Source organism: Lissotriton helveticus, chromosome 6 (genome assembly GCF_964261635.1).
Source record: "Lissotriton helveticus chromosome 6, aLisHel1.1, whole genome shotgun sequence".
Classification (NCBI taxonomy): Eukaryota; Metazoa; Chordata; class Amphibia; order Caudata; family Salamandridae; genus Lissotriton; species Lissotriton helveticus.
In genome coordinates, this window is record NC_136067.1 from 1,451,902,231 (window position 1) to 1,451,921,582 (window position 19,352).

A 19,352-nucleotide genomic window follows, 5' to 3' on the forward strand; every position below is an offset into this window, starting at 1 on the left:
GATGTGGAATAACGTTCCTTCCTGGCCACATTGTCTCCTGCAAGCCCCTTTGTCTACCCTACCCATACGTACCAGACTGGGCCCTGTGATGTATACTCTATGGAGGATTTGGAGTTAAATTAGCCGAAGTCTGGCCGAAATTGCTACTACTCTTGGTGAGGACACTGCTTCTTGCCAGTCCTCGTCATTCAACTCGATTCCATCCCTTACCCATTTTGCACATAGCGGCCCAAGGGGTCTGCCATATTGTTGATTAGTTTTTTATAAGTCAATGATATGGTTTTCTCAGGCAGGTGTCCGTCCAATAACCTATCTTCCAGCGTCGAGGGTTCTGGAGGGGAAGAGCGGTCTGGGAAGTGGGAAGTAAGTGCGTGTCGGATTTGCGTGGAATGAAAGTGTTCTGTGGTGGCCAGTTGGTGTTGTTGCTGCAAGGAAGCCAAGGATTTCACATCACCCTTTTCCCACATGTCTCTGACCTAGGAAATCCCAATGAGGTCCCATTTATCGAAACCCTTTGATTTCCATAGGATGCCTAATAATTCAGAGTCCCACAATGGGGTCGCTAGAGTCAGCTTTCGCTTCAGCCCAGAGTTTTATTTGCGGCGTGCCAGACGCGAACAGAGTGATCAGTCGGTCCAGTCAAGGGGTACCTTTTGGGTTTGGAATAGAGTGCCCTATTGTAATTCCCTACCGGTAGGATCCATTTATCCATAGCTTACCCAGGATCATCAGGCCGTCCATAGGTACCCTGCCTGATTGATGGCTGCTAGATGGGTCGCCCAATAACATTGCTTAATGTCAGGGAGGTTAATCCCCCAATCGTACCAATTTAGTGTAAGCTTGGTCAATGCTATGCGGGGTTTTCCGTCCCACAACAGATTTCTCAGGAGGCCCTTGATCTCTGTGAAATACTGTGCTGGGACAGGGTCCAAAGTATTCTGTAAGGCATAGAGGAAATGGGGCAGCGACATCATCTTGAAGAGGGCCACGTTGCCCAGTAATGAGAGTGGGAGAGTTTTCCAGCTGGCTATGTCACGTTTAGTCTCTGCAGCGGTGGGAGAAGGTTTTGGGTATAGCAGAGTTTGGAGTCCAACGTGACATATATACCCAGATATTTGAAGCCCACCGTGCTAATTTGGATTGAGCAGCCATGGGGTGGGGGGGGGGTACGCCTTTGAGTACATATAGGAGGGATTTAGTCCGGGACATTCTTACATTTTGATACAATGCTATATTTCTTCAAGTACATGAAATTCAAAAAATCTAATCCTAAAAAAAGCTCAAATCACAATTGTTAAACTCATGCTATCAAAAAAACAACAACTCCGGTCGGTATTTCAGTTTCATGCCAACACATTTCACAGTGTTTTCTGCAATCATTGTTCTAAGTCACTTTGTTCAGAGTAATGTATCTTCGCTGCCAGTGTAGCAATGCTTAGGAAGGAGGAACAATACACAAATTTACTTTAGCTTAAAGCTTATTCCGCATATTTGTAAACCTCGCCCCTTCAATTGATACTTTGAGAAAGATTCCATGTTGGATTATTTCACCATTCACTTATCTCTGAGTTCGCCATTTCAACTAATGTTTCCTCATCCCATCAGTCAACCTTATTACAGGCTTTTCTTTTCCCTGGTCACAACTATCAATAGGCAGCCCTCCTAGCCCTCCTGTCACTATATACTGTAGTGGTTAAACTAAGCGTAATTCTTCCAAGTTTATAACTCACTTTATTAAAAAAAATCAGTGTAAATGGCAGTTACTCAAAGGAACAGTTGCTGCCTCCTCTCCTCGCAATAACTTCCCACATGAATTCAAGAACAAACATTCCCTTAAGAGAACTAAGCACATATAACACCACCGTGCATGGCTATCTTTCAATGTATCAAGCAGAGATAACACATCCCTCTAAAACAATTAACTAAAACAACAACAGACACACACTACCTAGAATACAGGATGTACCCAGGAAAAGCACACACCATGTCTCCCCGCCCCCAAAACAATTACAGCTACATCAAAAATCTAGACATAAAAATTCATAGACAACTTCACCACACATATGCTCTTGGTAACACGTGCTTCAGCCAACAATCCACCCTAAATAGCATTGTTCACTCCACTGTCCAACACAACACACTAGAAGAAAGCATGCAGAACTTCCTGCATATCCAAGCTAGGTCTAGGAGCTTGGAACTCCAATGCTCCCACTGAGAGATCCCCATTACCACTCCAGGACCTTCACAGCATGCCCCTGCAATTTATGGATGAAATTATTTAAGTGTAATCCTTGATTAGTCATTTGTAATGATTTTCTCAGTGTCATCTGATTTGATAATATATCCTAACAGACTCATTGTGGACCTCTCTCCTCTTCACTGGTGTCCAGTGGCACCAGACCAGCCATTGATAATTATGCTCTCAATAATTTCATTCATGAAAGTGTATTGGATCAGTTATTTCTCTGACCCAACGGATGTTGGTGGTTGAAAAATATTATGTTTCTGAATCTAGCTTGCAGTAGCTTACTCAGCCTCACTTTGTTTTTTCTATTCCAGGAGCCTTGGATTTCCTTCAGGTACCTTGAAACAAGTATCTCAAAAATGTACACTGATCTAAAACGTATTAGCTTAATTTGTTTTCTGGGAATAATTGTCCTTCCCCCCCCCCCTCCATGCAGTAATCTTCTTGCTTGCATTCTTTTGTCCTGAAGAGGACCTTGAATTTTGAAGGTCGAAACGTTATTGACTTTCATCAGACTGATTGGGACAGCTAATTATGCCATGATTTTTTGAATTGTATTATGAAACTAATATTTGTGCATAATATTCTACATTAAATAACTCCCAATCAATATGACAATTTGTCTTTTTATGGGTTTCGCTTGCGCCGTTTAAACAGCTACTTCATGAGTACGTTTCCACTTTGCGCAAAAAACACAGCCTAAAAAAAGTTTTTGATGCTGCCACCAAATTTCTCTGTAGCATTTACAGTTGATGCTTTCTTTTGATAAACACACACCCTTGAACTTACATTGAAAAATGGGATAGCCTCTATTATCAAGAGGCATATCATTAAATTGGGTGGAGGGCCTGATGATGATACTGATCACCAAGGTAAATGATGGGAATCCAAGCTCCGCTTAAGGGTCCCCTGTCTGTTGTTTTTCACAATACTCCTGCTTTTCACCTTTTTTCTTATTCTTTTTTGGCATTTGGTGGCATTTTGTTGAGACCCCCGGTTCATTATGTAGTTGATATGTGATATTGTACTTACCCAGGTCTAAATTGGGGTTACAGGTTTTTCTCCCAAATGGGATATCCCCTTTTTTCTTAAACATTCATCAAGACATTGTCTTCAAGCTACCCATTGTTCACAAATTCCCTTACTTCACTAAGATTCGATGATTACAGTAACCATCCTTCTACTACACCAAAGTATTGGTCCTGTGACCCTCAAATTTCACACACAACACTGCACAATCTTTTAAATATCCATACTTAGAGGGGGGGCTAGAATGCTCTGCTCTAAAAATCTACAACTCTACTCTAGGAACATAACCAACTTTATAGTTTATATCCAACAGAAGCATGGACAACCTAGTAATGCAGAGGGATGGTTTGAACAGTTCACAAGTGATAGGTTTTTTACCCGAGTCGGTTATGGTCAGTGCATAAGGTAAACCGAGAACCCCAAAAATGCTGTCTAGAATGGTCCATACCACACACGCAGGCTAGCATTTCCAATTCAATAACTGAATAGCGTTATTCAGTGGAAGACAGAGTGAGGCAGGAATCAGTGGCCTTCCTTACCAGCTCATTCCACCCGCGTCCACATCCATACCCAGGCCTCGTTCACTTACATCAGTTGTTATGACTTTGCAGATAAATCACCTGCAAGGATGGTTATGCTAATGTCATTCGTAATGGAGATTACAAATTCCTGCAGGCTTTCATTCGACACAAATTGTTGCCTTGCTTTCAGAAGCTGTCTAAGAGCATAATTGTTCCCAGGAAAGTCTCACATAAATTTCAAGCAGCACTCTAAGGAGCCTAAAACGGGCTGCATTTGGTCCTTACAAATGGATTCAAGTGCATTCACAATTGCTCCAACCAATTTCTTCTTTGGCAACCTGCCCACTTCACGATGCAGGTGCGAGATGGAATTCCAGGAAAACTTGCATTTCTTTATTTCTGCAGTCAACCCATTAATACCTTCAGCCAGTGCTGGTCATGCTCTGTCCTGTCTTTCCCCAAAACTAAGATGCAATCCTTTAAAATCGCCACACTCCAAAATTAATTGATATATCCAGTGTTGGAATACATGGCAAACCGAGGAGAGCCAAATGGCATCAATATGAATTGGTAACACCAAAATGGATGATGGACTTAATGCACTTGTTATAAGGATGTAGAGGTATATGGGGGTATGCAGACACCAAATCTATAGAGAACTATCTTATCTCTTGGGGGTAAACGACTACTGGAAACAGGTCTTCAACGCTCTGACATTGATGATAAACGTGCGCGTGGAGCCTACCCCACTGATTGCTCTGTTAGAATATGTCAAGCCCTTGCGGGCGGAGCATCGCAAATATGTTGCCCTGGCGCTGCTCATGGCTAAGTGGAGGGTGGCCTGCCGTTGGGGCAGGGGAAGGGCACCCAAATTCAAGGCTTGGATTGATGATCTGGTGCTGTGCCAGGAGCGCCTCACAACGTATGCTGAACTGCTACCCATTGCATCCAGACCCAGGGATATTTGGGCCCCCTTTACTTGCTATCTCATAACACACCCACAGGGGTCGCCATAATTTGACAAGGGTAAATATGTGCAGGGGAAGGGCACCAAAATGGGCCATTGGGTAGCGGTGATGACACTGGGCACACCGAGGAGGTTTTTTTTTTAATGCCTTGCCTAGTTCATTACATGCATTGAGAGGTGAATGCCTTGACAGGTACATATGATATGACCCAGACAACCAGTGATGGGGAATATAGATTGGTGGTATACAAGTTTGATGTTATGAAGCAAGGGAATAAAGAAGGAGAACAAAAAAGGTGGAAAAAAATTGCCCAAATACCAGCTGTTGATTTGCCTACTCAATGTTATGCCTCACTAGGATGTAAAGGGGAAACTAAAGATTTGTGCATTATGAATGTAGATGGACCCAAACTGAAACTGCCACTGCTGAAAATGATGCTGATGCTATTGTTTTTTTTTGTTTTTCAACTCTCTGTAACCCTGAAAATAATAAACAGAACTTTTTTAAAAAACAAAAAAAAACTATCTTATCCCTTTTGTCATGGTCAGCGGTTTGTTGATACTGAGCAAAGGAAATGTGTCCACTAAAGTGCTCTTATTTAAATCTCAGAGGTCCACACAATATTATTTTCCCACATGCCCATTTGGCCACGACCAAAGGGGCCAACCATTCTGTAGATTCTATGGCCCCAATTATACCATCTTCCAACAGCCTTGTTTCATTTGTCTCTATTTCACTTCGTATAACCAAGAGGATCTTCAGGAGTGACTTAAGGGAACGGATCCCTCGTCCAGTACAATTTTGTGATAGAACACTACTGGCTGGCCAATGCCTCGAGAAAATACAGTAGGACACTCCCATTGCAAAATTCACAGAAATGTCCCTGCATTATCCAGAGTAACAACTTCTCTAGGTTCTTGAGATCTAGGAGGACACTGAGTAAACCCAGGTCCAACCCCCCTAAGATCCAAATGACCCTTCTTGGGAGCATACAAGAATCCCATGGCCTGCCTATCGATGAACTCAACAGCGAGAGTTCGAAAACTGCCTGGCTCCCGAGTGTAACTCTCCGAAAGAATATATGAAGACTCCGGTTTGCCTCCAAAACAATTTCTGTACCCATGCATGCCTGCTCACATTGGAAAATTAAAACTCTAAGTGCACACCAATGTCAATATCAACTCCACCAATGAGCATGCAGCAGACGGGTTTACTTTTCAATTTGAAACTCACAACCAAAACTGTCTCCAACACTCAATACACAATTCTTGTAAAACATATATGTTGCACCATATGTACACCCTCAAGTTAAGACAGATTCCATCCTGGTATCAGGCAGCTTTTTTCCTGCACACTCTCGAAAAATGTCTCTTAATACCACAGTTTGTACACCTTTGCCGCACACCAGATACTGTCTGTCAGGCAAGATGTTCTTTACTGCCACATCTGTAACACAAAGTTGTTTGGTTGATCCTTGAATGCAAGATCTTCAACTTAGGAGAGAGCATGAAGAATACTTGGGACCTTAACTGAAAAATTACTTTCCAGAAAGCATGACTCCATTAAGTGAGATTTTGTAAATGGCATGGTTGTTATTGTAAACAAACTGTGTGGGTCGGGCTCAAACAGTCCTATGGATGTGTGTAACTTTCAATTGAAACACAGTGTTATTGTTACAGCTAGCAGCGGCTTTGACACATCTTTTCGACAGTTAAGACTTTTCACAATCACAATGAGGTCTTTCAGGGGGAATTCCACTCCAGCCAAAGCTTCTCTTGTTTATTCGGATTGTTATTATGTCCAACCAATTGGTGTCCTAATTAAGTCATTGTGCAGACTCCCAAATTTATTTAATGCTGCAATGTGGTCCTCCACCATTACAAAAACACCTTGTTTTTGCTGAGAATATTTGAATTTGTCAATTACGTGACATGGTGGGAGAAAAGTAACCAAATCATCAATGGCATTTTTGAAGACAACCAACTCCTCCACCGTCTTGGGCTTCTTCTACATCTGGTTATGAATCCTTAAGCCTTCAGACATGGAGGTGGGAAACAATTTTTCAAGTTGCGTAAACTCCTCATCCTCAATTGTTGGCAAAGACTTCATAAATACTATTTGCTCTCAGGCCACTTCATGTCGGTTCGCCAGGAGAAGGAAGGCGCGTTTACGGCGGATTAAGCAAATAGACACACATTGATACTTGAGCAACAAATGTCAAGTAGTACAGTGTATCACAGTGCAAAGTAAATAATAAATAAGATACATCTCGAAAGGTAGGATGTCTCAAGAGCCTACCAATAAGATGAAAAGTCTTGTGCCTCGCGCGAATCCCATGCACCTTCTAGAGGACACAGGCACCGCTGAGCCATTGCTGCCGGTAACTAGCTAAAATCCAAGGCTTTTCCAAATTATCCAAACATTAGTTCTTCGCCTCTGTGTTAAACTCGCGGCCACATTTTAGTGAACAAACGAAGCGGAAGTCTGCAGCGTCTTAAATTCACTGTATTCTAAATAATTAGTATAGAGCCCAACAGTTCAAACCAAGCTTCTAATGTGAAAAGCCAGCACACCTATCCCTTTCTCCCACCATCCCGCACACCTGTCTCTCACACCCATTTCAAACACTATCGCTCTTCTTGACTCCCACCGGCACTTCGGTATCGTTTTCCACTCGGCCTTCTCTTCCCACACACCTATCCTCTCGGTCCGCCATACTGCTGACTCCAACCCGCATCAGGGCGGGGGTCGTACTCGAACTGGGTTTGACAGGAAGGACTCCGGACTGCTCATAGCCCGGCGAAGGCGGCCGTTAGAGTACTCGGGTACCTGGGGCAACCTCTCATGTGCTATTCGGTTGTGCTCGTTCCTTCTTCGCGCCAACAGACCCCCGAAGAGCCCGCACAGCTGGACCCAGCCGCGCTCCAATCAGACACCCGGCTGTCAGAGAGAGGGGCGGGTCCGCCGGCCGCTCACCGCGCCTGCGCCGGTCCCTGGGCTGACGTGCCTGTCACGTGATGCGAGCACCGTCGGTAGCTAGTTTCCTGTGATGGGAACTGGTCGCTGCCGTGACAGGAGCAGCAGCGGCAAGAGCGGCAGCCCGGGGGCGACGGGGGGGCTGCGGGCAGCAGCAGAGGAGGGGGGCAACGGTGAGCGCAGGGCCCTAGCGCGGCGGCGCCATGAAGAAATTCAACATCAGGAAGGTGCTGGACGGCCTGACCGCCTCCTCCTCTTCGTCCTCCGCCGCCGCCGCGCAGCCCGGGAGCAAGGAGGCGGACATCCCCGAGAGCCTGCACTCCGAGCACTTCCAGCTCTGCAAGGTGAGGCCGCGGCCGGTGGAGGGGGAGGGGCGGGGCGGGGGCATACACCTGCTAGCAACACCAAGCACCATCAGCAAATGCAACATGCCCCTTTCCCAGCATGACCTTACAGGCTGACAGCGAGCTGTACATCTGCATGTGTGTGTGTGCGTGTGCAGCGGACATGTGTGCAGCCGGGCATGATGCACATTGCACACGCATCACAGAAATATATCCATAACGCGAATTCTGCTATTTCCAACGTTTAGAATGCACTGACACATGTATGCATATCTTGTTTCATTATCACGGGTTTTATAATGGTGTATCGGAAAGTGCTATAACCTATATCTAGTTATATTGCGCGAGTGTCTATTTCTTCCATGTATAGGTCTACATTTCGTGAGTGCACATAGTTTCCATTTATTTTATGCCAACACGTATGTCTATTTATCAGTAAAATCATTCAAAATTAGTCGTGGAGGCATTTATTGGATGTATAATTGGGGATTTTAAGTGATCAGCGCACTGTTGACTGCTGGCCTGCCAACTTCCTGCGTTTCCTGATAAAGCGGAGAAGCAGACTCGTTGATACCATGAATAAACATTGTATGTGACCCGTCTCTGGGTTGTCGGTTCGATCAACCTTGTAATGCTGTAGGTTCCGGATTTCTGTCCATTTCTTTTTACTCCTTGTCGCCTGCTGACAAACCACCCTGTCACCCGGAGCTGTCTCTCTCTGCTGGTGACAGACAGAGGCCGAGAGCTGCCCCCTGTGGGGGGAGATGTAAGCGTAGAGGAGGGATGTGTTCAGGTCTACCTGTTGGATTAGGACACCCGGGGGATGCGGGCCGCCCATCCATTCCCCTCTCTTCCACTCACGCAGGTCTGCTGCACTCACTGTCATGTACAATAGGACGCAGCAGGTAATATTCAGCATCCTGCTGATCGATGACAAACGATGGCAACCCAAGGTCTTCCGATCACCGGCATGACCCTTAATGCCGAGATGGGATCAATCTGCAGGGCCCTTGTCAGACTGCATGTCTGTGTTTTTCTTAGTGTGTGTGTCTAGAGGGAGTTGTTCCTCTGTCTCTCTTTTTTATTTAATAATACACACCTCTGTTGGCTTGAGCGGTTTTCTTCTGCACTTCCCTGTCTGCGTGGTAAACCAGGGCATAGAGGAAGTTAGAGAGTGGTGAATGTTGTGCGAGAACTATTGGTTAGACATGGCATTTTTCTTTACGAAAATGTCAAACCTTTTGTGGTCAGTGGTGACAAATAAACATAGTTGCTGTAATCACCTTGGGCCTACTTACTACCCTTTAACCAGGGTACTCATTTCAGGGCATCTGTCATATGTGGGTTAGTTGTTCCAGCAGGAGATATGTGCATTTGCTTTTCACATAAACTGGAGACATGCCAAATTAGATTGGTTTTGTGATTCTTTTCGCAATTTCTGCACGTGAATTATACATTACGTCATAACATACGAAGAGTTAGTTCTTGATGGCTGGTATTTTCTCGCTGTTGTCGTTATCAGCAGCTTAATACCTGCTTCCCTTAGCAATACCACCCAGTACCTCTAAAGTAGTCGAAGTCATTGTTTGGTACCACTATAGTTTATTTGAATATGTCGAGTTGCTACAACTGATACTTTCAAACGAGCAGCTTGAAACCTTTTTTGTTGTGTCAGCATGTGATAGCCAATATTTTGTCTTTTTGGGGAACTGTTTTTACAATGGTACACCAGTATGTGACTTCTCTCTGCCTGCAGCAGACCGTAGATATACATTCCACTAATTGCAACAATTGATTGATATAATATCATTTTAAGTTGAGATTTATTTGTGAATGACTTGATAGAAGAAATTGCTCTGTGTTAGGTAAAACTTAGCTCATATTGTACTGCTTATGTACTTTTTGGAATATTGAAACTATGTTTGAGTTATTGGCGTGCCATATAAGCAAGGAAGCATGCTCATGTTTTCATATTTGTGATCTCATCCTAATAATGTAGTGTTATTCATAGAGATGTATACATTTACCAGTGTGGCCGTTTAGGCCTGTGTGGTTGTGACGGGTTTTCTGAGCAGACTTTGCTGTTGTTTGTTATGTTTGAGTCACTATACAGTACCGAGGAAAATGTTCTGATCCCCATCTGGCTAAATTCTACCTAGTGAGGCCGGCTATGCTTTTACTGGCCATGTTGGGAAATGTCAGTACATGTGTTTGCATGGGGTATTTTTTAAGCTGTGTGGTAAACATTCTAGGGGCTTAGCCGTGTTATAGGAATTTCCTTTCTTTTTAGCTGGGCAGTTTAAGTAGTTTTTATCCACTATTTATTGTAAAATGTTTTTTGTATGTTTTAAAGAACTTTGTTTAACGAATGAAAATTGTATGTATTGGTCTTTGCTTGAAAGTCATGTTTTGTGTATCTTTTATGGTTAAGTATGTAACCGAATACTCATCTATCTATCTATCTATCTATCTATCTATCTATCTATCCTTCCTATTCTTGATCTTAATGGGATGCAGTTGACATATACAATAGGTTATTAAAATTATTCTGTGACCCGGTAACATAATTTATTCAAAACATTGCAATAATACCAGCACTTGAGTATTCATAACTGCGTATTCTAGAGAGATGGTAAATTGCATAACTGTTTTTAATTTTACGATGTATCTGTTTATTTAGTTTTAAATGGATGTTTATGTTTGAGTGTTTACCTTGCAAGTTGTGGGAAGAATAGAGTTTGGGTTATGCTTGAAACAGCCTTACATTTCTAAGGGAGGGTGACCGATTAAGGGACACCAACAGACCTTCGTGTGTGTGTGATACAGAGCACATTTAACTATGGGGAATTGCATTATATCAGTAGTTAATGCAAAGGAGATCATAACCTTCATGTTAACAACATCCCCACATTAAAGGTCAGACCACTGTTTATTGACACATCACTGACTTGAACAATACAGTATATTGGTGCCAACACTTATATTAATTAATTCAGGTTAAGAACCATCAAATGCTGTGAAATAAGCAAACAACATCTAAAATTTAGTGGTACTCACAGAGTGAGTAGGTACCCCCTAGAAGCTACACCTGTTCTTTAAACAGCCACAAAAGGATATTTGGCTCAGATCGCTGTGCATCTGTTGTATTAGGGTTCAGCATCCCAACTGTCCCAAGCATAAAGTGATGCCTGCTTTCTTCACTATGTTCTGGAAAGTGATGTAAATAATAATACAAAGTATATACACTGTTTTACAAACTCTTGATTTAATGGTTAGTCGTTTGTTTGCAGTGTGTAAATCTGTTAACTTGTACATTGAACTGACCTTGAGCAAAAGCATTTATTTTTAATTTCCATTTTTTTGCTTTCTTCCTACTTTTTCGTCACCTTTATGCTGATTTATTTGCATCAAAAGACTGTACGCCATGGATTCCCTTATCAGCCATCAGCCCTGGCATTTGATCCTGTACAGAAGATCTTGGCAATCGGGACCCAAACTGGCGCTCTAAGGCTGTATCCTTTTTTCGATATGAGCAGAAACAGTGGCGCAATATTTTGCGTCTCCTGGTTACTGGATGAGGTGATCAGGAAATTAGGTATGGTCATGAAGTGGTACATTGGTGTTTGCAGAGTTTTGCTGGCGAGTCTCTCTAGGCATGTATATAAATGTATATGTAGCTGGATTTGTACTTTGTAGATTCCTCAATCTGCTGCTCATTGAACTGTATCATAATTCATCGTTGATGCTGTTTTGGCTCGTCAATGGCCACTCAGCGTCTTTATTTGCCATAAGCGGTATAAGTGGAAGGCTGAATTTTGTGGAATCTTTCTTTATATTTGTTGCAGTGATCCCAGCAGTACTTCAATAGTCACCCTTTCAAACCTGTTAGAGAGACGAGGCATTACTAGAAAGTCTTCATCACAAATTTAAGAAAGGCACACCGTTTCAATATACAACAAATACACTGTTACAATTAGATGCTTTGAACAGCCAGACAGTGACTGGACAAGGGTAGTGTGTCGAGTATATTGAAGCATAGCATTTGTTCAAGGTTACAATATGTCTATTTTTATTTGTTTATGGTTTTGTATAATGTTTCGAAAATGAGAAAAACATATACTTTTAAGGAAAATAATTTAAAAATGGCATCGCATGTGTTGCGAAAGCATATGTTGCTCTGAATTATGTGCACAGCTATAATTTTGATGTCGGCAGTGTTGCCCAGAAGGTTGCACATGAAACAGCCCGTATTCTGGCACTGCCCATCTTCCCCATGTCTTGCGCTAAGCCTCATGGTTTGTTGTAAGTCACAATTGGCTTGAAAGTATCTGTATTTGCTGACAGACGGCTCAAACCATAGCACTTTCAAACTGTTTCAATAGTAAAAATACTTAGCTTTTCTTAAAAAAACCATTGACTCTTATCTGTAATGTCTTCATTCTGTTATGTGCTGGTATAACGCATATATTTATGTTCATTTGAACCTATACTATAATGATTTGTAAATTCTGTATAGTATTTAATTTGGAGATCAAAGCAGGCTGAAGAGCTGAGTGACCAGCCATCTCCAAATGTTTTTTCTAAAGTTATGAAGTTTAAGGCTGATACAGCATTCTACTTCAAAATCGTAAGGCCCGACTATACTATGCAGTATTTAGATCTTTAAGTAGGAACCTAATGAAAGATTTGTAAGGGTAACTGCATCCAAATGAGGTAATGGTAGAAAAGGCATCAGCATCGTGCACGCTGAGGCAAAAGAAAACGCACATATAATGCTGTAAATAAGGGGATCCTTTGTTTATAGCTCTACTTCAAACGTAGGAGTTTCTGAAAACAATTTTCTAATATTGGGCTACAGCTCTCAATAGGAGCCATATTATGAACCTGTACATTAGTCATTTGAGAAGATTGTTGCAGTCTTGCTGAAATGCAATGTTGTAAGTGAACTACACAACTCCGTTAAATACCCACCGTACTTTACAGTTCCAAGGTATTTTGCAACAACGTTTTGTTGAGGAAGAAATGAGTGGAACAATTACATTGTCTACTTTGCCTTCATCTAACTAATGACAGCATGATTGTATTGTTTTCAATGAAGACCTGATTTGTGCAGTGTAATAACACTATTTTTAGTGGTTGAAGAAAAGTCATAAAAGTGGAATCGTCATGAAAATGTAAAAGATAAATGTGAACACTTGTTGAGATTTATATAGAACATCTGAGATTAATTTCAGCTTTAGGAAACTCTTTGATATGGGTTGAAAAAGCATATCAAATTGAGAACTTCCTGGGAAGTAGAATTGGAGATTTACAATTTTGAAGGCCACTGAGATTTTGTCTAAAAAGAGCATCATTGTCCTGATTTGGGGCCCCTTGTATCTAGATGATCAACTCGCATTATGAGTGAAATAATGTTCCAGTTGTATATTTTGAAATAATTAGTTTGTATTAAACTAAAATCAAGTTAACACACTATACTTACACATTAAATACTGTTTATCAGTAATAGAAAAAACGAATTAGCTATATTGTGTAGAATAAATAGCTCAAGTTCTTTAAAGATCCACTAGACTGATAATATATTCATATCTTTATTTTACATTTGGTGAAATGCTAGATAAAAAATGGTATGCGACTTCCCCTACAAAATATTGCTGTTTACTATTGGGACGAATCTGTATATTGATGGTGGGTTTCTGTATATTCCTTAGGTTTCTTCTCTGCTTCCTCCATGTTCCCTGAAGAAGGGATTGTAACAAGAAACATCTGTTGGCTGATTTTCTTGCCAATAATTATAATTAATTGTGATGAACTACCCCTAAAAAATTGGTGCTTCCACTACGTGTAAATTAACTGAAACGTAACACCAGTGTGGAGTTGGTAATCTCTAGGAGTGCATCTCATTGCTCTGGGCCCACTTTCCATAACCTCCATTCTATATTAATGCATCAAAATGTTATTTTTTGGATAGAATCCCTTTCCCCATAACACATCTTTGTTTTTTTATGAAGATCTTCTCACAAGGCAGCTTGCCTCCATGATCGAAAAGGTTGGGCTTATGAAACTGGCTTTCATCAACCATTCCTTTCAAATAAAAGGAACTGGTTGAACTGATGCGAGCAGAACTTGGTTAACACGTACTCTGTTAATGATTTGGAGTCTTTGGAGTCTTATTTTATAACAAAGTCTTCCCTTGACTGCCATGTTAGTAAGTAGTTCATAAAGGTTACTTTTCAAAATGTAAATATTTAATCTCTGGGACCAAGAAAAAGCCAAAGTCAGGAGTAGACTCCAATGGAAGAAAGCAAACAAGAAATATAGAACAGTTTTTGCTTATCTTGCCCTTTCTTCTCTTGAAGGGACACCAAGCTCTAGAACAAATGTTACTCTTCTGATGTGTCTCACTGCCCATTGTCATGTTTCCCTTTTGGAATAGTGAAGTTAGGGCTAACTATTACAGGTGTATCACAAGGCAGTGGGTCACATGGCAGGAACTTCTAAGATGCTTCACATGTCCTTGTTTGGCTAAATATTGCTTCCAGTATGGTGCAAATAAGTAAGAACAGTGCACATTGGAGTAATGTTGAAATCAAAATATTTTTATACATTAACTTTGCTATGGTGCTGTTGATCTCGAGAACATTAGCAGAAGAACCTTTCCTATTGTACACCTTCTTCGGTGCCAAGGAATATTAGGTGTGTGGCCAGAATGGTGCATGATGCATTGACTTAATGCATGGTTCTCCAACCTTTTCTGTAGCAAGAGCAATGTATGTTCAATGAAAATTAATCAGAGCTACTAGTGTAATTGGCCTTGTAATAGTTACCACATCAGACAGGATAATATTAGTGGCCTCACTATGGAAGACTACTGTCCGTGATCACCTCAGTACATCTAAAAAAAAATATACAAAACTAAGTAGGGCGAAACCGGTCCTGGGTTGCTTGTGTTCTGGTTCAGGCTGGACTGTTCCGATTGCAGCAGGGTCAAGACTTAATTGCATATAGCTGCGTCCAACCTGAGCTGACATGGGCAAAATTACAATTGATTGGGATGCTGCCCCTAGTAATTAACAGTAGCTGAGATTAATTCAGGCATTCCATTCATCACTTTTTTGTACACCTCTTTGCATCAGGCAGGGTTACCAGCAGTAACCTAAAAAAGTCTCTTGTCAATTTAGAATCCCTTTACATAACAACCATAGCTGAACGCACGCAGTTAATAATTTTAGTAATATGTCTCCCAAACACCACATCATTTATTACTCTGCTTTAAAAGTATTTGAAAACATTCATCCATTTTTCTCCAAACATCAGCTAAAATGAGTGAAGAAATAAAACCTGGCATGTGTGAGTAAACATCTACAAATTGTGTATATGTACCCAGGTTTTACACATAGAACTAGTCATATCCTAGGGTAAATATGAACTTTCACAGATTCCCTGGCATATGTTCTAATGTATGTATAGTTATTGCTAGAACACAAACCTCGCTGTTAGGGTGTAATGGACTAGATAAGGAGAGGTTTTAAGATCATGTGCAAAACAGAACGTTATTGTAGGCGAATCTGGTTGCTAAATTGGCTGCAGCTGTATGTGACCCCTGCCCCTGGATTAGATAATCCTTGAAGAATGAAAATTTGCCTAACCACCGGTGCTAGTAAGTTTCAATTCTATTAAGGACTCGGAGGCGAGGATTTTGCCTTCTTCCTTCGCTCTTTATTTTTACAGCAGCAAGAAAAAACAAACACAAAACTACATTTCCCATGAACAGTTGGGAAAAAAACGAAAGTCTGCTCAGAGTCCTTTGTCAGTCTCCTCACTCTTGCTGGCTCCCATCATGCTCCACAGCCGCTTACTCTTCGTCTTTCTTCGCTGCTCAGCAGCAATTTAAGTGTATTTTCTGAACTATAGTACTGATGGGGCCACCTTCTTCACTTTTAGTATGGTTATGTTCTGACTCCTTGTGCTTGTTGAAAGCCAGGGCCTCTTCTTCTCCCTGCATGAGATCTTTATTTTTTCTGCCAGTTAGGATACAGAGATGCAGGTTGTGTTACTCCTTTGTTTGTGATACAGTGTATCTTGAAGATCATGTGGGAATTGGAGTGGTAAACCGTGAACTTTAATATTGAGAAAATCTTCGGAGGAAGCCTATTATTTATTTACTCCTTATTTATATGGTATATGTTTAACTTTGGAAAAGTTGATACCCAGGTATGTTTAAGAGTAACAATTCACTTTTCTTAAAGATCAAATCTGCAAGAATTTAGCTCTTTCATTTATTATTTTCTATCTCCCACCTTTGGCAAAAAGTGTTTCTTATTTACATGTCAACCAATCTGTTTCTTTCCTCATTCTCTCTCTCAGTGCCCTACTTCTGCTCCTTCCGTATCTGAAATCCCTCCACAAATTTAATAGCATGGGGATTTGTATTTTTATATTGAAAGGACAAATCCCCTTAAAGCCACAAAACAAGACCTGACAGCCTTTATTGGAAGAGCCAAATGGAAGACTGTCAGAAAGAAGACATAATATAGGTGGAATTTTAGCAAATTTCACTTTTTGCTTGTCATTTTTTTGCTAAGAAACGTGCATGAGGGCCTGAATGCTGCAGGTTGATAACAAGCTAAATACATCATACAAGTTACTAGGCTTGAAAGGTTGCAATCTTCGCCTCTATTTCGTATGTTAACAGCCATTACAGCGACAAGAGGACCAATGATAATTTCAAAAGAGGACTTGCAACAAATGTTGTTACTGCTTTTGTGTAGCAAGACTCAATAGTGCCTCCTTTCCTTGTCCTAAAGGGTTAGCAACTGGAACACTTTATAGGGATAAAACAGCAGAAAGATGCCGAAAGTTTATTTAGAAGCCAACTTAGTGGTGCTAAAAAGCTCATCCTTGTCCCAATCTTGAACCCAGGAGGAGAACAGTCCACCGTTTGTGTCCTTATGTAACAAAAAGTTTCTTTCCTGTCAGTAAATCAGTTCTCTTTTAGTAGAAGGCACAAAAAAGGATGCTCTTAGAAGAGCTTTTTTCTTGTGCAGATATCGGAACATTTTCATTTTTTTTTGTAGAACATTTTTGCATCTATCACATAGCTTCTAACTTAATTTTTGAAGCAAACTTAATCTTAACTTCATTTTATAATGAATGTTTGCATTGTATTATTAGCGTTGCGTGCTGGATAGAATGAAGATGGTAAAATATTTGACTTGATGGCAGAAGCAGTAATGCTGGTTCTCTCGATAATGCTTGTGTATTGTCACTCTGTGCTGTCATGTACCTCAGGAAAAAAAGTACAGCTCATTGGATAGAAAAAATGTAGTTAAGGCATCTGGCGAAAGACAAAGACATCTTAATGAAATTGGTGTGGAACCATGTTCTGTATGATTATCTTGTTTTTTTTTACATACCAAGGCTAAAGCTCTGCAAGCATTTCCATCTTTTTGTAGCACTCACATTAAGGTTAAGGCATATTCTCTTTTCTTAAAAAGATAGTACTTGGAAAATGCAACCGGATGGGCTGTATAAATTATTAAGGTGGTATATCTGTAAATGGGAAACTTTAAAACAAAAAAAAAGTAAAAAATAGTTGGTAAGCTGAGATTCTTATTTTAGTTTTATTTGTCTTCCACAAGATTATACAAAGGAAAGTATGATCAGAAAAGAAGCAGAAGAAAAGTATTGTGAGGCTATTGTTGTGCCCGTTTCAGGGATATTAACTGAAATGAGACCAAGAACGTATTTGCAAATGTAGTTTCAAGCTCATAATAACTTCACTAAAGTCAAGGTTTATCACTATTTGTGCATGTGATGATTGTTTGACACTCAGTGCAGGGGATGGCCAAAGCGGTAGAGTTCTTTTTATTTTTTTAGAGTGTAACTGATGCAGAACATACACCAAAAAGTGGCAGCTGTTCCGTCCTCCCCGTTTAAAGTGTATAGGGTGTTTATACACTGTAAGTAAGAAGGAGGGGAGACCTGCCACTTTTTTTACGAAGTCCAGGATCTTCCAAACTATAAATAAGTCTCATGGTCTTACTCCGGAATAAAAGCATTATGCAGAAATTGTATGGACTCTTCACTTGTATCCCACAATTGTGTAATTCTGTTCAGTTTGGGACTCAAGATTGTCCTCTTACTGTGGCCTGTATACCCTTTGAACCCATTGATTGTCTTATTACATTGGCAATATAAGTGCTTAGATAGAAACACTAAATACTAGATAGAGCCAATGCTGCTTCACCTTGGAAATCCCTTTTGATAACATTCTGTTCAGTGATGGTTTTTAAATTATGTTGCTTTACAGAAGACTCAACAATATGGAAATCTGTGCTAACTAATTCCAAATGACCAATCTGGTCTGAACCCCTTTGCTTGAAAGAAAAAAATTTCTCCAGGTGTTTTTTTTTTGTTCAATATTAAACTACTACATTGGTGAGGTGCCACTTGATTTGCATGAAACTGCAGTCTCACTGTTTGTTTCTTCAGTTGCACATCAATTCAGTTTGTGCTTTCTAAATTGAGGGATGTTGTGTTCTACTGTGAGAATGAATGTGACCTTGTGTAATGTAACTGGTGCTCATGTAAAGCACCCCAGTACCTTCCGATCGAGCTTGCGCTATATAAAGACAGCACAAAGAAGTCAAAACAAAGCCATTACACAAAGAAAGAAAAAATAGATACCGTATGCTAGCAAACTTTTACAAAGTGAAACCAGGAACACTGGATAAATCGCTGCTTCCATGCTTAAATTGTGTGATCTTAAGCACATATTTTATTTCACCAAAACTCTTTTTCTTCATTATTGCGTATGAAAACCCCTTCTCATATGAGTTCAGAATAACAGTGGTGCAATAACCTATTGTGCTTGATTTAATAGATTATGTTTAATAGATTATGCGAGCCACGTAGAGGGTTTACATGACAACTGTCTTGCCTTCTTAGTTCACTTAAGGTTCATTGTAAAACGTAATCACTTTCAATAAGTGCTTCCCAGTGCGGTGCTATAACGTGATGTGTTAATGTTAAAGTACACTCTTTTAAATCCTGAAAATACTGTATCATAATTGACATGATGGTTGTTGCATGATTTGTAACAAACATTTTTAGGGCTCGTGCAGGGGATCTACGTTCCAAGCCAAAATTACGTCACAACCAAAAACAATGTTGAGGAATCGAAATTTTAATGGGAAAGATGATGCTTTTCAAAATGTTTTTTTTATTTCCAAACGACAAAGCGATATACTAGACTTTACCATATCAC

General features: G+C 40.6%; 1 protein-coding gene across 15 annotated transcripts in view; it reads left to right on the top strand.

Annotated features, from left to right (window-relative positions):
- Positions 1-7,763: 7,763 nt before the first annotated feature.
- Positions 7,764-19,352, top strand: part of STXBP5 (syntaxin binding protein 5) — a 1,512,194-nt gene continuing 1,500,605 nt past the window's right edge. For all 15 annotated transcript variants that reach the window (XM_078649248.1, XM_078649254.1, XM_078649249.1 and 12 more), the window contains exons 1-2: positions 7,764-8,083; positions 11,498-11,595. In XM_078649248.1, coding sequence (XP_078505374.1) covers positions 7,943-8,083; positions 11,498-11,595 — 239 coding nt within the window. In that variant the 5' untranslated portion in view covers positions 7,764-7,942. The remainder of the gene's footprint in view (positions 8,084-11,497; positions 11,596-19,352) is intronic.